The 24,696-nt window shown below is 40.6% G+C and overlaps 1 protein-coding gene across 1 annotated transcript in view; it reads right to left on the bottom strand.

The window, feature by feature from the left end:
* The window catches only part of TBC1D19 (TBC1 domain family member 19), a 96,161-nt gene that overhangs the window by 31,233 nt on the left and 40,232 nt on the right, over positions 1-24,696 (bottom strand). Inside the window, exons 6-7 of the mRNA XM_026648126.1 lie at positions 24,022-24,060; positions 18,456-18,568 (exon numbers count right to left, since the gene is read on the bottom strand). Coding sequence (XP_026503911.1) covers positions 18,456-18,568; positions 24,022-24,060 — 152 coding nt within the window. The remainder of the gene's footprint in view (positions 1-18,455; positions 18,569-24,021; positions 24,061-24,696) is intronic.

The raw sequence follows: 24,696 nt of genomic DNA on the forward strand, positions 1-24,696 counted from the left end.
GCGGACCTCCCGCAGGCATGCCACCGAAGGCTGCCTGAGTGCCACCCTCACAGGGACCGGCAGGGCACCCCCCGCGGCTTACCGCCCCAGGCACGCGCTTGGAGCGCTGGTGCCTGGAGCCGCTGCTGGTTGCGCTACAAGCAGCCTGCCTCAGATTCCCCTTAAATGGACTTTTCAAATAAACTTCAAAGGCTTTTTTGTTCAATAATGCCCCTTCTCCCAGCATGTAATTTATTGACATAAGACAAAAAGCAAAACTCAGTCCTGGGGCTTCTCTTCTCCCCATGAGTCTGCTCTTTGCAGCTCTTCCCAGCCTTGGCAAGCTATTCTCAGCCCTACCTGGCTGCAGTCTTTTTCACTCCCGTGGAGTCTGCTTTCTTTCCATCCAATTCTACCCCTCCTTGGGGGTCTGGTTTAATCAAAAACAGATCAAAATACAGTCTCTTCAAGTCCATCAATTTACCCTCTTATCAGGGATCCTTTCCTGTCTACAGACTCATTCCCAAATCCCAGGTCTCTCTCTTGGAGCCTACTCACTCATAACGGCCTCTGTATTCCACTCTGGCTTCCCTGAGCATTCCCACTTCTCTGCAGCTTTCTGCTACTCTTTATAGGGGAATCACCTGATTCCTGCTCAGATGTGCTTCCTTAGTAACTAGAGTTGGCTGGCCCCAGGCCTCTTAAAGGGGCAAGCCACCCTGTTACAGGCCCCAATCTTACAAATATTTATGCATGTGCTAAGCACAAAAATAGTCCTGTTTAAAATCAGTGGGACCATTCACATACTTAAAGTTAAGCACGTGAATAACTGTTTGCAGGACTTAGGCTTTTTGCTAGTTAGTCAATTTCTCTTGTCTGTGTGGGTCTTTCACAAAGCAAAATGAAAAAGAAAAATTTTAAAATATGAAATGTGATTAAAATCCACTAAAACAGACAGAAGGACTCAGGCTGATTTCAAGTTAAAATTTTTCTTTAAACAAAATAAAGTTCTCATAGAATTGTACTGTCTGTACAATGTGTTACCACAGCAATCTGACGTGGTTGTCAAAAGATTGTGTACTAGCAGATGTCTACCAGCCCTAATTGCAATGAGAGCTCCATCATGCTACGCACAATGAGACAGGCTCTACTCCAAAGAGCTTGCAATCTAAATAGACGAGACCAGCACAGAGTGGACAACAGGAAGTATTGTATCTGTTTTACAGATAGAGAATGGAAAGATTCAGTAACTTGCCCAAGGTCACACAAGAAGTCTGTGGCAGAAATAGGAACTGAACTCAGAACTCCCGACTTCTAGTCTAGAGCTTTAACCAAAAGACTGATCCTTCCTCAGTTATATGTAATAATGAATATAATGAACATACCACAGCAGTTGGTCCAGAGATTACAGCACATGAATGGGAGTCAAGAGACAAGTTTTCTTCTCAGCTGTGCAATCATGGGAAAGTCACTTAACTTTTCAGCCTTCGTTCCCCCACTTAAAAAATGGGGATTATAATGTTTACTTAACACTCTCAGATCTGTGAGGCTTAATTTATTATTGTTTGTATGGCAGTTTGAGCTCCTAAATTGGAAGGCGATGTATATATAAAAACACTTTGCATTTTAAGTATGTGTATTTAATTATACTTAGAAATAGCAATTTTGGCATATCTGAAACTCATCTGAAAGTCCTGAAATCTTTATCAGAACTATGCTATGTAATTATTTGAAATGCAGTAGAGCCAATAGATAAGTCTGTATTTTCTGATGACTTCGTGCAACATAGTATCTTCATACTTCATTATCTTAAAAACACTGATGCTAGGGACCACCGCATTTTCTTAACAAATTAAATGTGTTACACATAGCTTTTGATCTACCAAGTTCAAAGACTGTCTAAAGAATTCAACATTTCTGCTGTCATCATAACCAAGAATCTGAAAATTGTACTGGAGGGCAGTGTGTTTCCTCAAAGTAGCCTATATTATAAATGATTGTCTCCAGAACAGAAATACAATTAGACAATTCAGCAGAACCTCACTAATTTGTACTTCAGGTACCTGGAAACCCAATAATTTACAGAGCAGCTCCACTCCTGTCACAATCACCATACTTTATCAGGCAGGATCAATGTAGATGGACCGTGTTCCTTGACTGGCCAATGAGGATCATCAACATCTCATATACACACAGGCTCAGAACTACGCACACTTCACATGTGGTTTCTTGATCAGTGTGAATGAGTGTGGTTTTACCATATTAAACAGGTACACATTATTATTCATTATTTTTTTGCATGGTACTCACAAATATGCTTCTCAGAAAAGACTAAAAGACAGGTCCCTGTCACAAAGAGTTTACACTCCAGATTATTTTATGGCATTGCATCTCTGTTATGAAACTCTGGAGTATTTTTGTCAGGCAGGTGAAAAGGAAAACTTCAACAATGGTACACACTGTCTGAAGAATGCAGCTCATGAGAGCTTAAGGCGAGGCAATCCTAGTATGAGCCCCACATCTTTGAAATTTGCTACACCAGAAATATTCTTAAATGGGAAAGAGTTGCAAGATGCATTGATCTGTTAACCATGGCTTTTTCAGGGGACTTTGCTAATTGGCCATATAATTCTCTAGCTAAAAAGTAAGGCAGCAGGAGAACATGGTATTTTGCTCCTTTACAGAGAATGTTAATGACTCAACTTTAGCTATGCAAGGTATGTCCAGCTACTACCGTAATGGGTGTTCTACAAATCTATGTAATAAAATCATAATCAAGCATTTAGGAAACTAAGGAAGCAGATATTATTAAAGGCCTAATTATTTAAAAGAAATACATTGTGTAGCAGTGGGCTACAATAATTTTTTTCTGCTTTGTGCAGAGTGGGGAGAGAGAGAGAGGCTGTGACAGTTTTCTTTCACAATAAAGAACAAGCTGCAAGAGAGCAGTCCTAGGGGATATATGAGGTCAAAGAACCAGCAAAACATTTCTGAGACAGCATACTGAAAGGCAACAATCACTTTTTCCATAACTAAGCATATCACTTAGCTCTTCAGAAAAAAATTATGTAGAAACATAGTATTAAGTAAAGTCTTCATAAACAAGTTTAAAATGAAATCTAGGTGAAAGCAGACTCAAGCCAAGCGAAACTTTTAGAGGCAATTTTAGAGCCAAAAATGGAGCTTATGTGGAACATGTCAAGAAGACAGATGCCATAGTTGGAAGAATAAAATTAATGACTTGGCATTCAAATGTCATGACAGCTAGCAACATTCTGTAGGTGGTCATTGTAGCTATTTCTGTGTAACATACAAATAAGGAAAAAGAATAGGATGAACAATATGATTCTCTTAACATGTTCTATTTTTTAAAATTGTATATGAAATTTAATAATTTGTAAAATATAAATATTATGGTCCCTGTGTATAGTGCTTCAAGGAATGTTGTCAGCTTTTTCCATTTTATAATTTTAAGAAGATAATCTACTACATATATTAATCCACAAAGGATGGCCAGACATTTAAACAAAATGAAGTCCAATCAAAAGCAATAAAAGAGAAACATATGGCCACAGATTATTTACTGAACAAGAACTAGATAATTTAGAACATATAAATAGTCCAGTTGTAAAATATACAGAGACCATGTAATATCCAATTAGGAAAAGATAGGTAAAAACTATTCAGACACTGGGAGTTGGAATTATATTTAAATATAGGACTTCTGGGGAAAGTTATCCTTTGCTACAATGCATGCAGAGCACATTTTCAACTCATAAATCAAAAACAATTTTTTTTCTGAACACAATCACACTTTAGGGTCACAAGTGGCTCCAGCCCACAGGTTAGACACCACTTATCTAGTTCTTGACTTTATATTTCTTGTTTTATCCAACTGGCATGATTTTCCCCCCACATCTGTTCGGGAGTTTTGTTACAATTATTTTTATTAAAATATTATAAAACTATAGCTAAAAAGTAATAATTTAAAAATAAATTTGCTATTTAACTTCATAGTCTGAACAATCTTACATTAAGCCCCTTTACTAAAAAGGATAGATATTCTTTATGCAAGAGAGAAAAAAAGAGCTTCACAATTTACACCCTAATTTAGCAGACATCATGAGTTTTTTAGGACCGTTTTGAGTTTTAAGCTTTGTTTATGGCATTATATTGCATCATGATCAGAATGTTAATGGTTTACTTTTAATTAAAATATTTATTACCTTTTTATCTCTGGACTTGAAGGGCAGCTTGTATTATTAATTAAGAACAGCAAACTGCAGTTTTGAATAAATTACAATTTAGAATAGACACTAAGAAACCTTCATGGTAGCTAAACAGTCTATGCTATAGAAAGCTGTAAAAATAAAATAATCTAAATGGAAGTTTCACTTAAACTAATGAGCTATTCCTTAATCTTAAGCATAACAAATATCTTTAATATAATTTTGTAGTATTTCTGTTTTTGTTGGTTTAAATGTGAAGAAAATCAGTAATGCCAGTTTAAAAAAAAAAAATCAGTCTTTTGTGATAATTTTAGAAAGCATCCTCCTTTCGAGAATATAATTAATTTTAACCAGGATTCAGACATAGTATACAAAAAAGGAGGATTTTAAACATCCTTTGAGAAAAGAAACAGATACTCTAATGAAAAATTGTATTTGACATTATCTGGTCCAGAACCAGGCATGCTCACTATTAAAACACTGGAGATTAAATTAAAAATCAACATTATGGGTTTTTAAAACAAAACAAAATTAGACCTAAATTAAGAAACAAAGCATATTTCTAGCCTGCTCAGTGTGAAGCAAAATCATGTAAAACTGTTACTTTACCCAATTTTTCCATAAATAGCTTTTCTGTAGCACTTTCCATTAAAGGATCTGCAAGAACTTTACAAACATTAAATAACTTAATTTTCAACCTAAACAATTTACATATTTTGGACCTAATGCTACAGCCACAAGAATGTCACGAATACTAATGATTACTTAATTTTTAATGTTTCAGAGGGGTAGCCGTGTTAGTCTGTATCAGCAAAAACAACAAGGAGTCCTTGTGGCACCTTAGAGACTAACAAATTTATTTGGGCATAAGCTTTCATGGGCTAAAACCCACTTCATCAGATGCATGGAGTGGAAAATACAGTAGGAAGATATATATATAACCGTACATGAAAAGATGGGAGTTGCCTTACCAAGTGGGGTGGTCGAGACAATTCAATTAAACTCAGATATAAATGTAAAAACGGACTCATTGAAGTATTTCAACTATGAGTGTTTACAATCAACTATATATTTTATATTTTTCCTCCTGTGCCAGAATGATCCTATCCACTCCAGGAATGTTATTTCTGATTTCTCATTGATCATGAATTCTCTATTCTGCAAGGGCGAGGTGCAAAATAAAGTCAGTGAGGTTTTTTGGTATCACTTGCATGCTTATCTGTTACTAGCTGTAATGTGATTGGAGCTGAAATTTCACTATGTCTCTCAGCAGGTGAGAACATTTCTGCTCTAGACTGTGGTGTTGCAGGCCAGTTCTTTACCAGTTTATTCCCTTGACTTCTCGCAGTGCACTAGGTCATGTACTTTTCACCTGCAATACTTGTTAGATTTCTTATTCCCCAATATTTTAAGTGCCTGGCAAGATCTTACGTAGTTCCTTCTCTTTGCTTACTGATCTCACTGTTTCCCATGTAGGATATGTCTATACTGCAGTTGAACACCTGTGGCTGGCCCATGTCAGCTGACTCAGGCTCACAGGACTTGGGCTACAGGGCTGTTTAATTGTGGTGTAGATGTTTGGCTCAGGCTGTAGTCCAGGCTCTGGGATCCTCCCGCCTCATGGAGACCAGCTGCTGGTGTTTAATTGCAGCATAGACATACCCTTAGAGCTAGTCAACACTACAATGGCATTTCCAATACAGCTATCCCGGTATAGCTTTACTGGCAAAGCCTCATAGAGGAATCACAAAATATACCAAAAAAAAAAAAAAAGTTCTGTTGATGTTCTAGTTAAACCAACTTCCCGAGCTCTTTGGCCAGTATAGCTTGTGTCATTCAGAAAGGTGGTTTAACTACACTGGCAAAAGACTTCTGCCATTATACACTGTGTCTACACAGGGGATTTTGCCCAGTTAGCTATATTGGTTAGGGGTGTGGTTTTTCACACCCCAACCAACATAACTATGCTGGCAAAACTTAGTAGGGTAGACCCAGTCTTAGGCCTGGTCTACACTACGAGTTTAGGTCGACTTTAGCAGGGTTAAATCGAATTAAGCCTGGACACATCCACACGACGAAGCCCTTTCTTTTGACTTAAAGGGCCCTTTAAACCGGTTTCTTTACTCCACCTCCGACGAGGGGATTAGCGATAAAATCGGCCTTTGCGGGTCGGATTTGGGGTAGTGTGGACGGAATTCGACGTTATTGGCCTCCGGGAGCTATCCCACAGTGCTTCATTGTGACTGCTCTGGACAGCACTCTCAACTCAGATGCACTGACCAGGTAGACAGGAAAAGCCCTGCGAACTTTTGAATTTCATTTCCTGTTTGCCCAGCGTGGAGAGCACAGGTGATCATGCAGAGCTCATCAGCACAGATAACCATGATGGAGTCCCAGGATCGCAAAAGAGCTCCAGCATGGACAGAACGGGAGGTACGGGATCTGCTCGCCATATGGGGAGACGAATCAGTACTAGCTGAACTCCGTAGCAGTAAACGAAATGGCAAAATATTAGAAAAGATCTCAAAGGCCATGAAGGACAGAGGCCATAACAGGGACGCACAGCAGTGCCGCGTGAAAATTAAGGAGCTAAGGCACGCCTACCACAAAGCCAGAGAGGCAAACGGAATGTCCGGGGCAGAGCCGCAAACATGCCACTTCTACGCGGAGCTGCATGCCATTCTAGGGGGTGCAGCCACCACTACCCCAACCGTGTGCTTTGACTCCGTCAATGGAGAAACACGCAACAGGGAAGCGGGTTCGGGGTACGCGGAAGATGATGATGATGATGAAGACAATGAAGATAGCTCACAGCAAGGAAGCGGTGATGTCATGCTAGGAGTCTACTACAGGCCACCTAACCAGGTGGAAGAGGTGGATGAGGCTTTTTTTAAACAACTAACAAAATCATCCAAAGCCCAAGATTTGGTGGTGATGGGGGACTTCAACTATCCGGATATATGTTGGGAAAATAACACAGCGGGGCACAGATTATCCAACAAATTCTTGGACTGCATTGCAGACAACTTTTTATTTCAGAAGGTTGAAAAAGCTACTAGGGGGGAAGCTGTTCTAGACTTGATTTTAGCAAATAGGGAGGAACTCGTTGAGAATTTGAAAGTAGAAGGCAGCTTGGGTGAAAGTGATCATGAAATCATAGAGTTTGAAATTCTAAGGAAGGGTAGAAGGGAGAACAGCAAAATAGAGACAATGGATTTCAGGAAGGCGGATTTTGGTAAGCTCAGAGAGCTGATAGGTAAGGTCCCATGGGAATCAAGACTGAGGGGAAAAACAACTGAGGAGAATTGGCAGTTTTTCAAAGGGACACTATTAAGGGCCCAAAAGCAAGCTATTCCGCTGGTTAGGAAAGATATAAAATGTGGCAAAAGACCACCTTGGCTTAACCACGAGATCTTGCATGATCTAAAAAATAAAAAGGAGTCATATAAAAAATGGAAACTAGGACAGATTACAAAGGATGAATATAGGCAAACAACACAGGATTGCAGGGGCAAGATTAGAAAGGCAAAGGCACAAAATGAGCTCAAACTAGCTACGGGAATAAAGGGGAACAAGAAGACTTTTTATCAATACATTAGAAGCAAGAGGAAGACCAAAGACAGGGTACGCCCACTGCTCAGTGAAGAGGGAGAAACAGTAACAGGAAACTTGGAAATGGCAGAGATGCTTAATGACTTCTTTGTTTCGGTCTTCACCAAGAAGTCTGAAGGAATGCCTAACATAGTGAATGCTAATGGGAAGGGGGTAGGTTTAACAGATAAAATAAAAAAAGAACAAGTTAAAAATCACTTAGAAAAGTTAGATGCCTGCAAGTCACCAGGGCCTGATGAAATGCATCCCAGAATACTCAAGGAGCTAATAGAGGAAGTATCTGAGCCTCTAGCTATTATCTTTGGAAAATCATGGGAGACAGGAGAGATTCCAGAAGACTGGAAAAGGGCAAATATAGTGCCCATCTATAAAAAGGGAAATAAAAACAATCCAGGAAACTACAGACCAGTTAGTTTAACTTCTGTGCCAGGGAAGATAATGGAGCAAGTAATTAAGGAAATCATCTGCAATCACTTGGAAGGTGGTAAGGTGATAGGGAACAGCCAGCATGGATTTGTAAAGAACAAATCATGTCAAACCAATCTGATAGCTTTCTTCGATAGGATAACGAGTCTTGTGGATAAGGGAGAAGCTGTGGATGTGGTATACCTAGACTTTAGTAAGGCATTTGATATGGTCTCGCATGATATTCTTATCGACAAACTAGGCAAATACAATTTAGATGGGGCTACTATAAGGTGGGTGCATAACTGGCTGGATAACCGTGCTCAGAGAGTTGTTGTTAATGGTTCCCAATCCTGCTGGAAAGGCATAACGAGTGGGGTTCCGCAGGGGTCTGTTTTGGGACCGGCTCTGTTCAATATCTTCATTAACGACTTAGATATTGGCATAGAAAGTACACTTATTAAGTTTGCGGATGATACCAAACTGGGAGGGATTGCAACTGCTTTGGAGGACAGGGTCATAATTCAAAATGATCTGGACAAATTGGAGAAATGGTCTGAGTTAAACAGGATGAAGTTTAACAAAGACAAATGCAAAGTGCTCCACTTAGGAAGAAAAAATCAGTTTCACACATACAGAATGGGAAGAGACTGTCTAGGAAGGAGTACGGCAGAAAGGGATCTAGGGGTTATAGTGGACCACAAGCTAAATATGAGTCAACAGTGTGATGCTGTTGCAAAAAAAGCAAACATGTTTCTGGGATGTATTAACAGGTGTGTTGTGAGCAAGACACGAGAAGTCATTCTTCCGCTCTACTCTGCTCTGGTTAGGCCTCAGCTAGAGTATTGTGTCCAGTTCTGGGCACCGCATTTCAAGAAAGATGTGGAGAAATTGGAAAGGGTCCAGAGAAGAGCAACAAGAATGATTAAAGGTCTTGAGAACATGACCTATGAAGGAAGACTGAAAGAATTGGGTTTGTTTAGTTTGGAAAAGAGAAGACTGAGAGGGGACATGATAGCAGTTTTCAGGTATCTAAAAGGGTGTCATAAGGAGGAGGGAGAAAACTTGTTCACCTTAGCCTCTAAGGATAGAACAAGAAGCAATGGGCTTAAACTGCAGCAAGGGAGGTCTAGGTTGGACATTAGGAAAAAGTTCCTAACTGTCAGGGTAGTTAAACACTGGAATAAATTGCCTAGGGAGGTTGTGGAATCTCCATCTCTGGAGATATTTAAGAGTAGGTTAGATAAATGTCTATCAGGGATGGTCTAGACAGTATTTGGTCCTGCCATGTGGGCAGGGGACTGGACTCGATGACCTCTCGAGGTCCCTTCCAGTCCTAGAATCTATGAATCTATGAAACCAGTTTCCCCAACAGCCAGGATATGTTTATCACCCTGGACCTGGAACCAGTAACCCCCGAACTCACCCAAGGCGTGCTCCCAGACCCTGAGGGCACACAAGGGACCTCTGGTGAGTGTACCTTTGTAAATATTACACATGGTTTAAAAGCAAGCGTGTTTAATGATTAATGATTAATTTGCCCTGGCAATCGCAGCCAGTACAGCTACTGGAAAAGTCTGTTAACGTGTATGGGGATGGAGCGGAAATTCTCCAGGGACATCTCCAGAAAGCTCTCCTTCATGTACTCCCAAAGCCTTTGCAAAAGGTTTCTGGGGAGGGCTGTCTCATCCCGTCCGCCATGGTAGGACACTTTACCACGCCAGGCCAGTAGCACGTAGTCTGGAATCATTGCATAACAAAGCATGGCAGCGTATGTTCCCGGTGTTTGCTGGCATGCAGACAACATCCATTCCTTATCTCTCTTTGTTATCCTCAGGAGAGTGAAATCATTCACGGTCACCTGGTTGAAATGGGGTGATTTTATTAAGGGGGCATTCAGAGGTGCCCGTTCCTGCTCGGCTGAACAGAAATGTTCCCCGCTGTTAGCCACGCGGTGGGGGGGGGGGGGGGGGGGGGGGGGGTGGGGGCAGGCCGGGGTGGTGGGGGGGGGGGTAGTTGGGTTTGTGCTGCATGTTAACCCGGAAACCCCAGCCCCTCCTTTTACATTGCAAACCCATTTTAAATGGCCAACCCAACGGGTCCTTGGTATGGGAAATGAGGGCGCTACTGTTTGAAACCATTCCCACATGTTATGAGGGTTAAAAAAGCCAAAAGACTGTGGCTTACCATGGCTGCCTGCAAGCCGAATTCTGTTGCCTGGCACCGCGTGAGTGATCTCTCACACCAAACCGGCAGGCCCTCAATATAAGAGGAAAAATGCGACCTTGTAAAGAAAGCACTTCTGTTCCTGTCTGTTACTATAGCCTATTGATTCAGAGATCAAAAGGGAATATTAGCAATAAGATGAAATGTGTGGTGTAATATCATTGTCTTCGTTTCTCTTTTTTTTTTCCCCATGCACCATCTGCAGCAAAATGTGCACCTCTAGAATTGGCTTGTACAGTCATCAGAGGGCATACCATGAGACCAACAATAGATGATTTGCACAGAATTGTCATCATCGGCTCGATGGACTACCAAGAAAGATTTCTCTTTGAAGTTTTTAGTATCTGGACTGTGAACCTTTGAATGGTTAATTGCCTTATGCTAATCAATGGAACTAATTACCTGTGCATACATAGGAAATAGGAGATTTACTTCAAAGCAACAACATATATTACCTATTCTTCATCCAAGGAATGCCTGTTGTGTTATCTGCTGACAAAAGGTTATCATAGCCTGCCAGAGATCTATAAAAGAACTTTAGGATCTGATCCTGTTTATCTCAGATCTGCTTGAACTTTGTCAAGGGAAGTTTAAATTGCAAGACTGAGGTCTCCAGCTCCATTCTGGACTACTCTGCAATTTCTCCTAGAAGAATTTAAACAGACTCTGCACATGGATTGCCTATGGGACTATAACCTATGGAAGGGATTCTGAAAGAACTTTTTAAAAATCAGCAGCTCATCATCTCTGCAATAAAACGGACCTAATAACTTCATATATGTATGTGTAACGATCTTTAACCACACACTTTCTTTTCTTTTTCATCTTATTAGCTAAACTAAGAATTGGCTGTAAGTGTGTATTTGGGTAAGATCTGAAATATTCATTGACCAGATGGATAATGTGTCTGATCTCTTGGGATTAGTAGAACTTTATATATGGCGAATAAGAATTCAAGTAATCCTCACCATACTTGATTTGGCTGTCTGGGTGGGAGCCCTGGGCTGGATTGCTTTAGAGGAGCTACATTTTTGGCTTCTGGGTAAGCAGTAAGGTATTGTAGAAGCTCCTATGTTGCTGGCTTGGTGAATCTAATATTTAGAATAAACCACCAGTTTTGGGCATCGTTTGCCCCATTCTTTGCAGTTTTCCCTGATTGAGCAATCTCAGTGGGGCCGCTGCAGCGACCACGGTCACATCATTTAAACCAAACTTTTCATTGATTGTCATTAATTTTGCTTTCTTCATTTTCTGGATGCCCAGTCTGAGATCCTGGGGTTTGACATGCAAAAGTGCTGAGCACTTTCAACTGCAACTAAAGTCAACGGGAGCTGTGCTTTGAATATAAAATGGTCTACATAATGCTTGAGTCTCTGTAAAATCAAGTTCTTGGTGTTTCAAATTGAGTGGATCCTTAATCTTTAAAATTAGTGGATCCTTAATCTTTCTGTGTCTCAGTTCCCAATTTGCAAAATGGGCATAAAGAGGGGTGTTGTGAAAATAAATTCATTAACGTTTGTGAAGCACTCATATACTATAGTGATGAGCACCACAGACAAAGCCCATGAGAATATCAGTAATTCTGTCTTCATACCACGGTTTGACTAGTGTGCAGTAAATAATGCATGGGGCCATGCATTGGACAACAAGGAGAAAACAAAATATTGAATAGCTGCTCATTAAGTAAGCATCATCCATTCTGTGCACAGAATGAGGCAGGGGTCCTATGGAAAAAAACAGTATTTGCTCATGTAAATTAGGAACATAAGAACGGCCATACTGGGTCAGACTAAAGGTCCATTTAGCCAGGTATCCTGTCTTCCGACAGTGACCAATGTCAGGTGCCCCAGAGAGAATGAACAGGTAATCATCAAGTGATCCATCCCCTGTCGCCCATTCCCAGCTTCTGGCAAACAGAGGCTAGGGACACCATCCCTGCCCATACTGGCTAATAGCCATTGATGTACCTATCCTCAATGAATTTATCTAGTTCTTTTCTGAATTAAATTAACGACTGTATCATAATGCATACACATAAGGGAGTCAAATTAAGCTTGCACAAGCAACATTATTTCTGGCATTTCCCAACTTTTGAGAACTTGACTTTTCAATCTGAATAATGTTCTTTTTAGAATAGAGTTTGTGTGAGTACAGTTTTCTAAGTTTTAAAAAAAGCAAACAAACAAACCCCAGAAATAATCATGTAACATCATACTGACACCCACCTGGGTCATCAGCATGGTCGGAAGCTTTGCCACCTTAGAATCATAGAATCATAGAATATCAGGGTTGGAAGGGACCTCAGGAGGTCATCTAGTCCAATCCCCTGCTCAAAGCAGGACCAATTCCCAACTAAATCGTCCCAGCCAGGGCTTTGTCAAGCCTGACCTTAAAAACCTTTAAGGAAGGAGATTCCACCACTTCCCTAGGTAACCCATTCCAGTGCTTCACCACCCTCCTAGTGAAAAAGTTTTTCCTAATATCCAACCTAAACCTCCCCCACTGCAACTTGAGACCATTGCTCCTTGTTCTGTCATCTGCTACCACTGAGAACAGTCTAGATCCATCCTCTTTGGAACCCCCTTTCAGGTAGTTGAAAGCAGCTATCAAATCCCCCCTCATTCTTCTCTTCTGCAGACTAAACAATCCCACTTCCCTCAGCCTCTCCTCATAAGTCATGTGCTCCAGCCCCCTAATCATTTTTGTTGCCCTCCGCTGGACTCTTTCCAATTTTTCCACATCCTTCTTGTAGTGTGGGGCCCAAAACTGGACACAGTACTCTAGATGAGGCCTCACCAATGTTGAATAGAGGGGAATGATCACGTCCCTCGATCTGCTTGCAATGCCCTTACTTATACAGCCCAAAATGCCTTTAGCCTTCTTGGCAAGAAGGGCACACTGTTGACTCATATCCAGCTTCTCGTCCACTATGACCCCTTGGTCCTTTTCTGCAGAACTGCTTCCTAGCCATTCGGTCCCTAGTCTGTAACAGTGCATGGGATTCTTCCGTCCTAAGTGCAGGAGTCTGCACTTGTCCTTGTTGAACCTCATCATGTTTCTTTTGGCCCAATCCTCTAATTTGTCTAGGTCCCTCTGTATCCTATCCCTACCCTCCAGCATATCTACCACTCCTCCCAGTTTAGTGTCATCTGCAAACTTGCTGAGAGTACAGTCCATGCCATCCTCCAGATCATTAATGAAGATATTGAACAAAACCGGCCCCAGGACCGACCCCTGGGGCACTCTACTTGAAACTGGCTGCCAATTAGACATGGAGCCGTTGATCACTACCCGTTGAGCCCGACGATCTAGCCAGCTTTCTATCCACCTTATAGTCCATTCATCCAGCCCATACTTCTTTAACTTGCTGGCAAGAATACTGTGGGAGACCGTATCAAAAGCTTTGCTAAAGTCAAGGAATAACACATCCACTGCTTTCACCTCATCCACAGAGCCAGTTATCTCCTCATAGAAGGCAATTAGGTTAGTCAGGCATGACTTGCCCTTGGTGAATCCATGCTGACTGTTCCTGATCACTTTCCTCTCCTCTAAGTGCTTCAGAATTGATTCCTTGAGGACCTGCTCCATGATTTTTCCAGGGACTGAGGTGAGGCTGACTGGCCTGTAGTTCCCCAGATCCTCCTTCTTCCCTTTTTTAAAGATGGGCACTACATTAGCCTTTTTCCAGTCATCCGGGACCTCCCCCGATTGCCATGAGTTTTCAAAGATAACGGCCAATGGCTCTGCAATCACATCCGCCAACTCCTTTAGCAACCTCGGATGCAGCGCATCCGGCCCCATGGACTTGTGCTCATCCAGTTTTTCTAAATAGTCCCGAACCACTTCTTTCTCCACAGAGGGCTGGTCACCTTCTCCCCATACTGTGCTGCCCAGTGCAGCAGTCTGGGAGCTGACCTTGTTCAAAAAAAGCATTGAGTACATTAGCTTTTTCCACATCCTCTGTTACTAGGTTGCCTCCTTCATTCAGTAAGGGGCCCACACTTTCTTTGATTTTCTTCTTGTTGCTAACATACCTGAAGAAACCCTTCTTGTTACTCATAACATCTCTTGCTAGCTGCAACTCCAAGTGTGATTTGGCCTTCCTGATTTCACTCCTGCATGCCTGAGCAATATTTTTATACTCCTCCCTGGTCATTTGTCCAATCTTCCACTTCTTGTAATAACATTATTTTAACAGGTGTGTGTGTGTGTGTGTATAATTTCCTGTACAACTCAACATAAAAGACTAATAAGCAATTCATTGCCAGACATTATACTTATATATTCCTAAATAATGATGCAGCATAGAGCCAACAGTTTATTACTCGGTGCCATCACGTAAGCACACTGCTTGTATCTTTGTGTATGACACTGTAGATTGTGTTCAATAAAGCTCATATAAAAAAAACCAAACAAACAATCTCTCAAACTACCTTATTTTGATGCTCCCACACACACCACCCAACTCCGCCTTTCAACTTCTAACAAAGGAAATTTACTGACCTATATTAGATTTATATGCTTATATGGTCAGTTGTAAATCTGCAAGTCTAGAAAAGTGTAAACTCCCAATGATATGCATTAGAGAGGAAAAACTATTGCAACTATATAACTCAGTAATGAACAAGCAGAGAATGAGAAAGTAGTGCTGGATAAACCATTAAAGCATATACAAAATATGCAGATATTCTTTGTGATCTGTTACTTGAAAACTGCGTAGTTTTACTGAACACCTTACTTCACCTTTGCGCAATATATGCCAATGAGCAGCCACAAAAACACTTTACAGTAATAAAGTCTCAGGGTATAAAGAGTCTTGGATTACCATAAGTCATTATACGATTAAGTCTGTGTTTATTAAAGATGACTTATGATTAGTATTTCAGTTTATGGATATGCACATCATAACATTGTGCTGTTGTAACACACAAGTCAGCGTGTGTTCCATGTCACCCTTTGTGACCAACTGCAGATATGGGTCTGTTACAACTCTGTTTGAGAGCCTGGCTCTTAAAGCTCAAACTGTATACATTCATGCTTTCAGCTGTCAAGGTCCCTGGTTCAATCCTTGGTACACTAGGCAAGATGGCAGCCATCACACTATGATACAAAAAATGCTGCTTATATACACAACAACAACAACAAAATAAACCTCCAGAAAGCTCTTTGATCATAAAGTAGTAGTTTTCAGTTTAGTACAATAGAAAAATCATGATCTGGAATGCACACTATTTAGCACCACAAGTAGTAAGATTAAGGCTAAAGTATTCTGTTTTGTTCATGGATTTGATCATTTCAGTCCCATCTCTGAATACGTCCACTGGCTCACCATCCCTTACTGCATCAAATTTAAGCTTCTTTTCTACACCTTTAAAGCGCTGCATAACTTTATGCCTCCCTACTTATCTTCCTTTCTCAAAGTTCTTATAACCCTCTTCATAAACCCTGCCACCCACAGCTCCACCAGCATTGCCATCCACATTCAGCCATTTGTTAGCTTCTTGCATAATCATCACAGTGCCATCTCTCACTCAGCACCATATGCATGCATGGTATTACCTCCATTAGCTTATCCACAAGGCTCCAACCCTCTCTACTTTTAAGTACCTCTTGAAGAGCAACTTCAATTGCATGATGAATCAAATTATCTTGTATACCTATTGCCTATTGTTTCCTTTCCCCGAAACTTTGTCTACTAATATTTGTATCAATAGATTTTGAGCGCCTAAGAGCAAGGGCCACCGCTTCCAGAATCCACCTTGCACTTTGTGAATGCTACATAAAGAGATATTAATATTAATAATCAAATAAACTATGCCAATTTTTTGAGAAAAATACGACCATGGCTTTAAAAAGTTATAAGGACTGAAATAGTTGGTTATTTTATTTAAAGAGAAACATTTGAGAATTTTTTTTTAAACTGGATTGGAACTTTTTTCCTAAGGAGTCAGTTTTCAAAAAGTGTGTCATGTCATACCTGAATATAAAAATATGGAATATCTTACTATTTCTTTTTTTTTTAATAAATGCCTTGCCCTTCATTTATCAAAATAGAAGATTTGATCTTTAATTCAGTTATTTTACTTTGCATATTAAGACAAACATACCTTTAAAATATGAAGTGCTCAAGAGAATGTAGACAGATGTGCAATGAAGCCAACAAAATGAATTTCATATTTCTAATCTGGTTACTGTCATAAAGAGAGAAACCTCAGACTTCAGCTGTCAGAATAATTTAGAAGAACTTCAATCTAGCATTAAGCATCACAAATATGTTGTATAATATTTTCATTATACTTTAGCAGGGCTTTTTTATCTAAAGGGAATTTAATCTGTTATTCATTGTAAACAAATGCCTAGACTATTTCTTCATGAAGGTCTGAACTAAGTGTTTTTATCACTAGACCAAACATCTGTAGTTGGATTTTTAAAAGTCCATTTGTCAAGACTGTTTTTCTTAGCATTAATGTTCCTAAGGTTTGCTGCCAATATAAAACTTACAGTTCCTGAAAATATGAAAAGGTGTACATTTCATTAACAATGGCTAATATCTCAAACTTTCTAATGGTCAGTTATCAATGTCCCTCAATTACAACCATATGACTGCATATCTTCAAAAGATACAAAGTACAATATTATACTATTAACAATTGTGAATGTCACCATAGGTATGCATGGTTCCTGTCTCAATGAGTTTACAATATAAAGCTCCAATTCTGCAAAGACTTTCACATAAAGTTAAGAACATGTGTATAGCCCTATTGACTTCAATGGGACTAGTCATGCTGCATAAGGCTAAGAATGTGCATAAGTATTTCCTAGTACCAGGGCCTACGTTAAATAAGACAAATACAGGATGCTTTGGGAAATAATGTTGGGCAAAGAGATGAGAGGACAGTACACATGTTGGTTCCTTAATTCATACATGTAAGGTGTATGCATAAATGTATATATTAATTTAGAATTACAGATACATAAATTAAAAAAAAACAGATTGTGTCATATTGTGTCTTACAGAGTGATTGCCACAAGACTAGAGTGTCCACACTACCACTCAAACAAGAGTATTAATAAAGATATTTTGGTAATTCATAAATAAAATTAAAACATCTACATTAATTTATAGTTAAGGTCACAAAGCCCTAGCCTAAATTTTGCGATGTTTGCTAATTATCAGTTAGGAAGTGTTTGTCTACGTTGTGACTACTTAAAAACAAACATTCAAAATTATTTTTGAACCTCAGCTCTGTATTTAAAACCTTAACTTTGCTTCACAGCTGCAGTTTGCAAAACTCATGCAAGATCCCTAAAACTATTCTGTAATTCCTTCTCTCCTTATCAGCTAACTTCTTACCCCATATCTTTCATGCAGACTGAAAACACGTATTCCATGCCCCATCCTACTATTTTGAGAAGAAGATTTCAACATCTTCACATTGGACACAGCCTATAAACAGAAACATTCTAATATCAACCACATGGATTAAACCAGATTATGGACTAGAACTTCCAATTTCTATAATACGCCACCCACTTTGTCTAAACAGACTGATTCACCACTATGCTTGGCTTACTTCTTCTTCCCCACCAACCACAATTTTATATAATGAGTAAGGAGAATTATATTATAGTTTTGTGGCTTAACCCACGCACACACTCATCAAGGCTGATTTATTAACTGCACAATACTTCTGCCCTGATTGGTCACACAATGAGCTTTGGTGGAAGTGGGAAAGCTTGTATCCATGCATGTAGGCTTTTGTTTTGCAGGCATGCTAAACACACCCACATGCACACACTATTTAAGTCTACAAATATAATTCTTATAAAATGGCAAACTAACCTTACAAGTCTACACATCTGAAAAAATCAGTATGGTAGTTTTAAAATGTTTACTTCTGTGACAAAACAGTAAAATTGGCAAAACATTACTAGCAAACATACATCTATTTTTTCAATAGCCAGGTGTATGTTAATCTGATTTTAACCTGGTTTGCCCCTTACCTCAGGCTGATTAGAAATATTCAGAATGAGTGCCCACAATTCAGCTCGGAGTGCTGTTGGGCATCCCTGACGGACATACTGTTGGGCTGCAGCACTATCTTGTTCTGTTAAAACTGCAAAATATGTATATGTCATGAATTTACATAACATACATAAAATCATACATTTCCAGAAATTGTCATGTCATTTTTAAAAGTTTTAACTACACACACTTTTTTAAATACTGAAAGTGATGGAGGAAAGACAAGCACAACCCAGGCCAAGTCCCTGCATCAAACAGAAATATTCTACCAACTGAACTTCCCAAATCTATCTCCATCCACAAACGTGTACTTCTTGTAATGCATACAAATATCAAAGGGACATTATATAAAATATCAAAATATATTTCAAACATTTACAATCACTGTATTTACCGTATATACTCGTTCATAATCCAAATTTTTTTAGTAATAAAGGAAAGCACCAGAGAAGGGGGTAGGCTTATGAACGGGTATAGAGAGGGAGAGGCGGGACACAGCCCCTCCCCCCAACAAAGGGAGCAAGGAGAGGCAGCACAACCAGCAGAGCCAGAAGTGAAGAGGCGGGGCCAGAGTCTCTCCGCTTCTGGCCATGCTGCTCTCCCCCCAGCCTCTGAAGTAGCTGCAGCTCCGGGGCTGGCAGGCTGCAGCCGTGCTGCTCGGCCCTGCCTCCCACAGCAGGCTGTGGCCGCGCTGCCCAGTCCGCTGGAACATGCTGCGGCCACGCCGCCCAGTCTGGCCAGCCGGAGCAGGTTGCAGCTGCGCTGCCCAGCCTGCCAGAGCAGCTCCAGCCAGGACAGAGACATCCTCCCCTGTCCCTCCCCAGATAAGGTGGATGGGATGGGGAGAGTGTGGGGGTCCCGGGCTAGGGGTGGGATCATGTGGGGGGTGGTCACAGGGGTTACTCGCCTGACCACCAGCTTCTCCCCCTCAAAAAATTTCCCCATCAGTTGCTGTCCCGGCCCATCAGGGTAAGCAGTTGGTGCGCCAGGACACTTTGTTTACTTAGGTTTACCTCCGTGCCTGCGGACGCTCGAGGTAAACAAACCATCTCGGCCCACCAGCAGCCTATCCTGATGGCCCAGGAGCCAAAGTTTGCTGACCCCTGAATTATAGGGTGGCTTATGAACGGGTCATAAAAATTTTCCGTTTTTACTTATGCATCTTGGTCAGCTTATAAACGAACTGGCTTATGATCGAGTATATATGGTAGTTTGATATCAATTTATTTTAACCTTACTTCTTTCCCCTTGCACCAAGTATGCTAGTTCCTTATTATATGGCAACTCATGAGCAATGGGTTGCTAATATTTGTTTGATGCAGTCTCTCTCATACAAAAAGGAAACACTGGGACATTTATTTTGAAAAATACACACAAAAATCAGGAGGACTTTGTAAGCAGGACTGTGCTTCTTATTCTGAATTTATACATAGGTGATTCCTGGCCCAATGACTACAATGGGGCCAGGATTTCACCCAGGGTTTATCATCCATTTCCTTCTCTTCACATGTCTTACCTTGCATCTTACTGGGCAATATTCAGCAGCTCAACCAATGGAGGGCTTCCACGTGAAGGGTGTGAAGTATCCCTTTCTATTCCTAAGCCTCAGTCATCAAGCTAATTAAGGAAGACCGATGCTGTGCATCTGAAATCCCCAACGCACCACTCTAAAAACTGTCCTAAGAATTGTAGTTCTAATGTAAATAAAAGGACTAGCACTGTAGCCATTTGATTGGGATGGTGCTGCAATTTAGGCATGATGGCTTTACCACCCAGCATAAGTAGGGGCCTAAAGGGCAGTGTAAATTCCCCTGATTTGCCCTAATGCAACAGTCAGCCAATGGGAAGGTACCTCTAAGAGGAGGGGTCTCATTGGGAGGACAATTGATATTAGCAAGCAGAGCTAAACAGGGGTCTTTCTGCTCAACCCTCTACTGTAGAGTCAATTCTTTGTTCTTCATGCTTTCCTTTAGTTTGACAGAAGCTATTACTGTATTGTTGTCAGTTTTTAGCAGAATGTGTTGCATTGCTGTTGGCAGACAAACTTCAGGCTTTGCTGTGAATCTCAAAGCCTTCAGCTTCAACACATTAACGTGCACACTTTGAACAGGTTATCAACTTCCCCACTCAGGCTTCCTAACTGTGCCTGGAGTCAGTTGTTAGCTATTCTGCATCTTATAAGGGTAATCCCTATAGAAGTTATGCGCACAGTTGGACCTCCAGTCTAGGAATGTTTTTCATGGGAGTAGTGGGAACTAAAGAGCATTTATGTCAGATCATCAGGCTGAATGCCTTTTGGAAAGCATCACACATCCTGGAAAGACATCAATAACCTCAAGAAGCAAATTAGCAATTATGCTGATGAATGGCTTGGTTGCTACATTGCTTTTGCGAGGACTTTTCAACTTTACTATTAGGTCTCTGATTAGATGACTAAATTGTAATATACTGTATTAGTAGGCCAAAGTGTGCAAGCTTCTATGAGAGAGTGAATATGCTTTATGATTCATCACAGAAGACAAGTCAACTGCCTCTTTAACTTCTTTGTCCGGACCATTGAGCATAGAATTACACAAATACTACTGCTGAGTTCTGCCACCAATATCACGAGCAATTTGATAATAGTATGCAAAAATCATAGCTAAGCCAAAGGGTAGGGACTGGTACTGAAGTGGACCAGACCAACACAAACCTGAAACATCTTGGTGGCTAGAAAAATGTGTATGTGGGAAACTTTCTTAATAATAAATGCTAAAATATCTCCAATAGATTGTGACCATAGTGGAATACAGGGGTTTCACACTGTATCCTTTGTACAGATGAATAAATAAGAAGCAATTCTGGGGGGAGTTTCTTAGAAAAGTAAAATATCTTCTTGCTTTACTAAATTTTACTGACTCTTAAGTTCACGATAGGTATGTCAGTATTCCCATACATCCTGTGTGATATGGTGGGAGAAATCCAGAAGAAGATTTGGATACTAAACCTAAAGGATATGCCTCCTTTTCTCCTCGGTGAAGAGACCCAGGATGCTGGAATAGCCCAAGATGCTGAAAGTCCCCACTGGAGACCTAGGCAAAACAACTGTGCTTCATGAACTCTGCCTGGTCACATCAATAGGTGAGGTGATGAGACGAGAGAAGAGAAAAGGATACAATTCAAAATCCTTGAATGAAGCTGGATAAGTCTGGTTCAGCTGCAGTCACCTCAGGAGTCAGAGAATCAGACCTACCAGACTTTTTCACATTCGCTGGCTGGCCTGTTTCCCAATCTTCTTCAAACTCATGCTTAGATGAACAAGATATTTTAAGAAGAGGACACATCATGTGGCCAGCTGATCCAAAGTGAACAAAGGGCCATCTGTTCCAGAATTGCTGGAAGTCTCTGTTTTACCAAATATTTTCTTGGCCTGTAGAGTTCTATAATAGATGGCGCACTCATGGCTTAGGGTTTTTTTATTTTCCACCTTTTTTGGCTTCCTAAATGCTGAGACAGAAAAGGGAAAATAAAACACTGCCACACTACATGCAAAAACTTAGGAAAAGAAGACCGCCTCAGCAGAGAACAGAACAATATACATGACTGAGGTGTTTCCATCTTACCGCTCCTCGCAGAGGCAAGAAACAACCTCGCTAACAAATTGGGATGCGTTATGCTGGCTGTAGGAGAGAAAAATCCTCAGCACATCAGTACAACTGACATGAAGGTAAGGACTATCCATCAATGGCAACCAAGTCATAGATGGCGACCAAAAGCCTGATCCACTGGAGTACATAAAAAGATTCCCATTGAATTCAATGAGATTTGAATCTGTGCCCAAATACATAGTGCAGCATTGGTGGCAAACAAGCCTTTTTTCAAGAAGCCTACTGTAATACGCGAGAAAAAATATAAAAACAGAACTTGACAAGTATAGGCTGCATATAAAGCAGATCTGCCTAATTTAATCTCTTAGCTAGAGGCACAAGCCTTCTTCAGTCCTGCTGTATACTCCAAGCTTTTCTGGCCAACTACCATATGTTGCTGGGTATTTTTTTTTTATTGTTTTTATAATAAAGAAGGCTTCACTTCCCACGTAGCAGTCATCACAGTTGCTACTAGAAAGCAAGCCGGTCAGTGGCCCAGACTCTTCTTCACAGCTGATTAAGACTCTGTCTCACGGCTTCATGTCACTCTATGCCAGGGGTTGACAACGTTTGGCACGTGGCTCGCCAGGGTAAGCACCCTGACAGGCCGGGCCAGTTTATTTATCTGCTGATGCAGCAGGTTCGGCCGATCGCAGCCCCCACTCGCAGCGGTTCGCCGTCCCGGGCCAATGGGAGCGGCGAGAAGCGGCGCGGGCAAAGGATGTGCTGGCCACGGCTTCCCGCTGCCCCCATTGGCCCAGGACGGCAAACTGTGGCCAGTGGGGGGCCGCGATCGGCCGAACCTGCCGCGTCAGCAGGTAAATAAACTGGCCCGGCCTGTCAGGGTGCTTACCCTGGCAAGCCGCGTGCCAAACGTTGCCGACCCCTGCTCTATGCCATCCTGTAGAAACAAGGTGTAGAAGGGTTGGGAGGTAGAGGCTGCTCTGAATGGTTAAGAGATAGGAAGCTATGAATACATAGGCAAGATACGGGGTTGACTAAAAGTCTGTTTTGCAGGGGACAGGAATTCATTGAGGAAGTATAGGGAAAGGGGGGGATGAGAGGGATGGTACCTCAGCTGGTTACACAAAGACAGAATGAGTGGGTGAGGAAAAGAGAGATGAAGGACCTCAGAAAAAGAGAGAAGGGAGAGATGCCGCTGTCACCTTAGCCCCAGCAGCAGAAGAGGGAAGTGGACATGTTTCCTGAAAATGCTATAGGGGTGCACCAGACCTGCTATCTGCCCCTTGAAGTGGGGAGACTGGCTGGAGGAAATAATAATGAGCAGTTATCGTCTACCCCTAAGACAATAGTAAGAGACATTGTGTTTCTTCTCTAGCAAGGTTTGATCTAATGAAGGACTTTTTACTCTGTTTTAAAATCAAAGATAACTTCTCATCCTACAGATACAAGGAGAAGATATAACTAACTCAGAAAGGAGTACATGTGTGGAAAAACAAGTGAAAATCATCCGCTTAGAGTTGCAGTATTTATCAGGTTCTGCAATTATGAATAACCATCAAAAAGAATTAGGGTTATATTCTCATCTGATGCATGAGCATAAATCCCATTAACACTAATGAGAATTGTGTGTGCACAGATGGAAGAACAAGCTCTCCTGATTTTAAAATGAAATTCAGAAGTCGCATGGGTTAAGCTATTGCCATAAAGGTGTGTGTCTACGCTTGCTATTTTGCTTTTAGTGAACCAGCTGTAGAGTTATTTATCTGGCACCTATTGGTAGATGTAAAATGCCAAGTTTTCTATCTTTATATGAACATCCATGGCATTATTCACTGTGCTTTGTGTTACCATGGGTGAAATACTAAAATTCTCAGGAATTAGTATTTGAAGAAGACGGTTATTTAGGATATTCTTAATTCCTCACTGTTTATTGCAACTGAAATCAAATCCTTACCTGTTTGCCCAACACGTACATGTTCATTTTCAAAGAGTTCTAAAAAATAATGAAGTATCAATAAAATGCAAAAATAATGAAGAAAGAATTGACAAAAATACTTCAGCTATTATTGTGGCAACATTTTGTATTTTTGACAGAAGATTATTTTGACACCTGCAAAACATACATGTCTGCAGATTAATACACATATTTAACTCATTTTTACGGCTAATGTTACTACAATTAAAACAGCATCAGCAGCAATATTCTTCTGTAATTTACACTGAAGGATAGAAATACAAAAAAGTACACAACACCTTTAAACAGAACATTTTTCACTTGAAAAGTCTCTCTATATCCTATAATTTTCCATTCTTTGAGACCCTAGAGCTTTTTCTACAAAAATAATAGTGTGCATACAAGAAATAAAACACCATTATGTATTATTTAAACCACCTCATATTAACACACTTTTTTCTGTAATATTTTCTAGAGCATGGATATCAAAAAGGTGGCTCTATATTTTCCCAATAATTCTGTGGCGTCACAGCTGCACAACTGTGTTAGTCAAAGCAATTTTGATTTGAAACTTGTTGAGACTTTCTAAAAAAAAAAAAAAAAAAAAAAAAAAAATTTTTTTTTTTTTTTTTATTTGCCTGATCCTGAAAAGGGTTTAAACATTTTTTTTTTTTT

The sequence above is a fragment of the Terrapene carolina genome, unplaced genomic scaffold (genome assembly GCF_002925995.2).
Source record: "Terrapene carolina triunguis isolate 2854851 unplaced genomic scaffold, T_m_triunguis-2.0 Scaffold66, whole genome shotgun sequence".
NCBI lineage: Eukaryota > Metazoa > Chordata > Testudines > Emydidae > Terrapene > Terrapene triunguis.